The sequence below is a fragment of the Vipera ursinii genome, assembly GCF_947247035.1.
Source record: "Vipera ursinii genome assembly, chromosome: Z".
Taxonomy (NCBI): domain Eukaryota; kingdom Metazoa; phylum Chordata; class Lepidosauria; order Squamata; family Viperidae; genus Vipera; species Vipera ursinii.
Window position 1 is genome coordinate 9498389 of NC_139517.1, and position 4179 is coordinate 9502567.

The window sequence follows — 4179 nt, forward strand, 5'->3', positions numbered from 1 at the left end:
AGCTCTTCTTCACTTTCTGCCATTACAGTGGTATCATCTGCGTATCTTAGGTTGTAGATATTTCTTCCACCAATCTTAATTCCAACTTTTGATTCATCTAGCCCTGCCTTTCTCACTATGTGCTCTGCATATAAGTTAAATAGGCAGGGCGACAGTATACAGCCTTGCCGGACTCCTTTCCCAATTTTGAACCAATCAGTGGTTCCGTGTCCAGTTCTCACTGTTGCTTCTTGGCCCACATATAGGTTTCTCAAGAGACAAAGAAGATGGTCTGGTATGCCCATCTCTTTAAGAACTTGCCACAGTTTGTTATGATTCACACAATCAAAGGCTTTAGCATAGTCAATGAAGCAGAAGTAGATGTTTTTCTGGAACTCCCTAGCTTTCTCCATGATCCAGCGTATGTTGGCAATTTGATCTCTAGTTCCTCTGCCTCTTCGAAATCCTGCCTGTACTTCTGATAGTTCTTGATCCACATACTGCTGGAGTCTAGCTTGTAGGATTTTAAGCATAACTTTACTAGCACGAGAAATGAGTGCAATGGTGCGATAGTTTGAACATTCTTTGGCACTGCCTTTCTTTGGAATTGGAATGTAAACTGATCTTTTCCAATCCTGTGGCCACTGTTGAGTTTTCCAAATTTGCTGGCAAATTGAGTGTAGCACTTTTACTGCATTGTCTTTTAAGATTTTGAATAGCTCAGCTGGAATACTGTCACCTCCACTAGGTTTGTTGTTGCTCAGTTTTCCTAAGGCCCACTTCACTTCACATTCTAGGATGTCTGGCTTGAGGTCAGTGATCACCTTATTGTGATTATCAGGGACGTTAAGCTCATTCTTGTATAGTTCTTCTGTGTAATTTTGCCACCTCTTCTTAATCTCTTCAGCCTCTGTTAGGTCCCTGCCATTTTTTATTTATTTATTTATTTATTTATTTATTTATTTATTTATTTATTTATTTATTCGTTTTATATACCGCCCTTCTCCCGGAGGACTCAGGGCAGTGTACAGAGCAAAGTAAGTATACAATAAACCAACAATAAAACAAATAAAACCCCAGAACTACAAATAAAACCCCAAATCTATCAGGCCAGGCCGGCTTGCTGGAATAGATAGGTTTTTAAATCTCGCCAAAAGGTGCGAAGGTCGGGGGCCATCCGGATTTCGGCTGGTAAGCGGTTCCAGAGGATTGGCACACCCACTGAGAATGCTCTCCCCCTTGGGGTCACCAGCCGGCATTCTCTGACCGGTGGCACCCTGAGGAGGCCCTCTCTGTGGGAGCGCACAGGACGGAGGGGTGTTGACGCTGGCAGTAGGTGCTCCCATAGGTATTCCGGACCCATGCCATGTAGGGCTTTGTATGTCATCACTAGCACCTTTATCATGCCCATTTTTCTTGTCTTGCCTTTCAGTGTTTTGGAAAATAGTTTGATCCCCTCATCTTAGTAGGAGACACTCAAATATTGGAACACTGCTGTCATATCTCCCCTAGTCCTTCTTTTCATTAGACTAGACATAGCAATTCCTATGTGCCACTAGAGAAAACTCATCATAATCTTCCCTAATAGCACACAAAAAGAATTATTGTCAAAGCAATACAAACAGTATATTCTCTATCTATTTAAATCTCATTTCTATTAGTGAAACACTTAATATTTTTCAAAGAGCACTACACCCTACCTCTTCTGCTATAGCCACAAAAAAGAGGATTTCCAAAGACACTGCAAATGTGAACAAGTGGGCACCCATAGAAAGTAGCATGATTTCATAACCTGACATTTAGAATCATGTTCTACCTTTCAGTCAAGTGGTGCAGCATTCTATGTACGCAAAAGATCTATGATCATGGAACATGCTCTTCTATACAGTGAACATACTTTTTCAGAGATCACTCAATATCCTAGAAAAAGACTATTGTATAAATTGCATGCTAACATGTATTTATTTAGATTTACCAGAATTGCATTTTCCCCCCAGAGATGTTAATCACCTTTGCTACTGAGGAGAAGATATATGGCGAACTGAAAGATCTTTTGAATTTACCCCACTTTTCATAGATTACCAGCACATATGATGTATATCAGAGGATCCATAAGGTTTGATTGCTTCAGAGACAATTCACAGAACCTCCCTGTTTAACCAAAGGCTCATTTTTATTTAATCTCAACTTCTTTTTACACACTCTATTTAAGATGAGTTAAGATGACCAGTAAAGACAATTTAAACATTCACATAAAATCTATATATTTAGTGGAAGATTGTTATTCATAGCAAAATTGTAACCAATCAAATAAGGAAGAACAATTCCCATTGTTCTGTAAAGAGAAGTAAAAATTCTTGCAATCCTTAGCCCCACTATATAATGATATATGTCAATAAATAAATTTATGCTATTATTGGTTTATTTATACAATTTGTTCTGAGATATCCAAATCTCAGGGGACAGGCAACATGGAATAACAATCTATCTGCACATTGCTTTTTGGGTTAAATTTCCAAGTTCTTCAACATGTAGATATGAAAAATATCAGGGAAACAAACAGATTCAAACTATCCAGGTCATAGGGGACAGAGCATCATAGAAGGCCAGTCTAACTGTACATTGCTTTGTGGCTTCAAAGTACAAGTGAATAAGTTCCCCAACATACATTATATACAGTATGATGTCAGGTAAATAGAGAAATTTGTTAAAACTTTCTTTTCATGAGATGTTGTTTATTGTTCAGTTCAGGTCTCATTACAATGATAAAACACTTGGGAAGAAAGATACACACTAATAATCCAGCACTGGAGGAGATCATGGAGAAGATCTCCACTGCCACCATATATTTTCCCCTTGTGCTTAGATAGGTTGGAATAAAGCACAGCCAAACACTGCAGAAGACCAACATGCTGAAGGTGATGAATTTGGCTTCGTTGAAACTGTCAGGCAACTTCCTAGCTAGAAAAGCAGCAGAGAAACTAAGCAGAGCAAGAAAACCCATAAAGCCCAAAACACAGTAGAACATGACCGAGTCTTCATTACACTCCAGGATCAGTTCTTCAGGTACTGAATGCACATCAAAATCTGGATATGGTGGTGAGGCTATCATCCAGACAGCACAAACACATATTTGAACAAGGGAGCAGAATAGTAGAATGAAACTGACCATTCTTCCTCCCACCCATTTCCTCAATTTGGAACCAGGTTTGGTGGCCATGAATGCTAGAACCACAACAAAGGTTTTGGCCAATACACAAGAAACTGCCAGAGAAAAGATGAGGCCAAAAGCTGGTTGTCGAAGGAGACACACAATTGTATTGGGTCTCCCAACAAATAGAAAGACACAAAGGAAAGAAAGGAGAAGAAAAAGTAGGAGTGTATAAGTGAGATTCCGGTTGTTGGCTTTGACAATGGGAGTGTCTTTGTGTTTCACAAAGATTGTGATGACCAAAATTGTCATCAGTGAAAAGCAAAGAGAAAGAACAGTCAGACTGATCCCCAAGGGTTCTTCATAGGACAAAAATGTGATCCGCTTTGGAAGGCACATATTTTTCTCAGGATTTGGATATTGGTCTTCTGAACACGGAGAGCAGTCATCCATGTCTGAAAAAGAATGCATGTGTATTGATATAGAGAATTATAATGTTGTGCCATCTTGGCTTAGTCCCATTATATTTGAAAATTTCCTACCCTTCTCCTTTGATATTTTCCCTTCTGGACATAGGCGGCAATCATAGCAGCAAAACCACTCCCCTTCTTTCTTGGCCTTGCTGTATCCTGTCTCACAAGGATCATTACACAAAGATAGAGGTAATCCCTATCATTGAATGAAGAAGAATATTTTAAGATTCAGAGAGGAAAGGAAGTGCTTGGAGTGATACTGTAAGTGTGCAATCAATAGATTAAAAATAAAGTAGTGTGATAAAAATATTTTTGATCTAATTGGTCTGAAATTATAATAAATTAAATATCTACAATTATTAGTATTTATGGCCTTCTATCCCAACTGTCCAAAGACAATTTCTGTGCTGAGTAGTTAAAGTTGGTTTTCTCAACTTCTGAATTTTGAAGCCAGCTAACTGATGAAATCTAGTACATGACCTTGCAGTTTTTTAAAAAGAACAACCATGAAAACCATTGTCCATAATTAACAGGGGGCCAAAATATAGGGTACAATGTTCAATAGCAATTGCTACA

The 4179-nt window shown here is 38.6% G+C and overlaps 1 protein-coding gene across 1 annotated transcript; it reads right to left on the reverse strand.

Annotated features, from left to right (window-relative positions):
• Positions 1 to 2686: 2686 nt before the first annotated feature.
• LOC310649961 (vomeronasal type-2 receptor 26-like) lies at positions 2687 to 3583 on the reverse strand (the record flags this gene model as incomplete). The annotated part of the gene is made up of 1 exon (XM_083378793.1): positions 2687 to 3583. The coding sequence occupies one exon, from the start codon at positions 3581 to 3583 to the stop codon at positions 2687 to 2689; it is 897 nt and encodes a 298-aa protein (XP_083234919.1).
• Between the last annotated feature and the right edge of the window lie 596 nt (positions 3584 to 4179).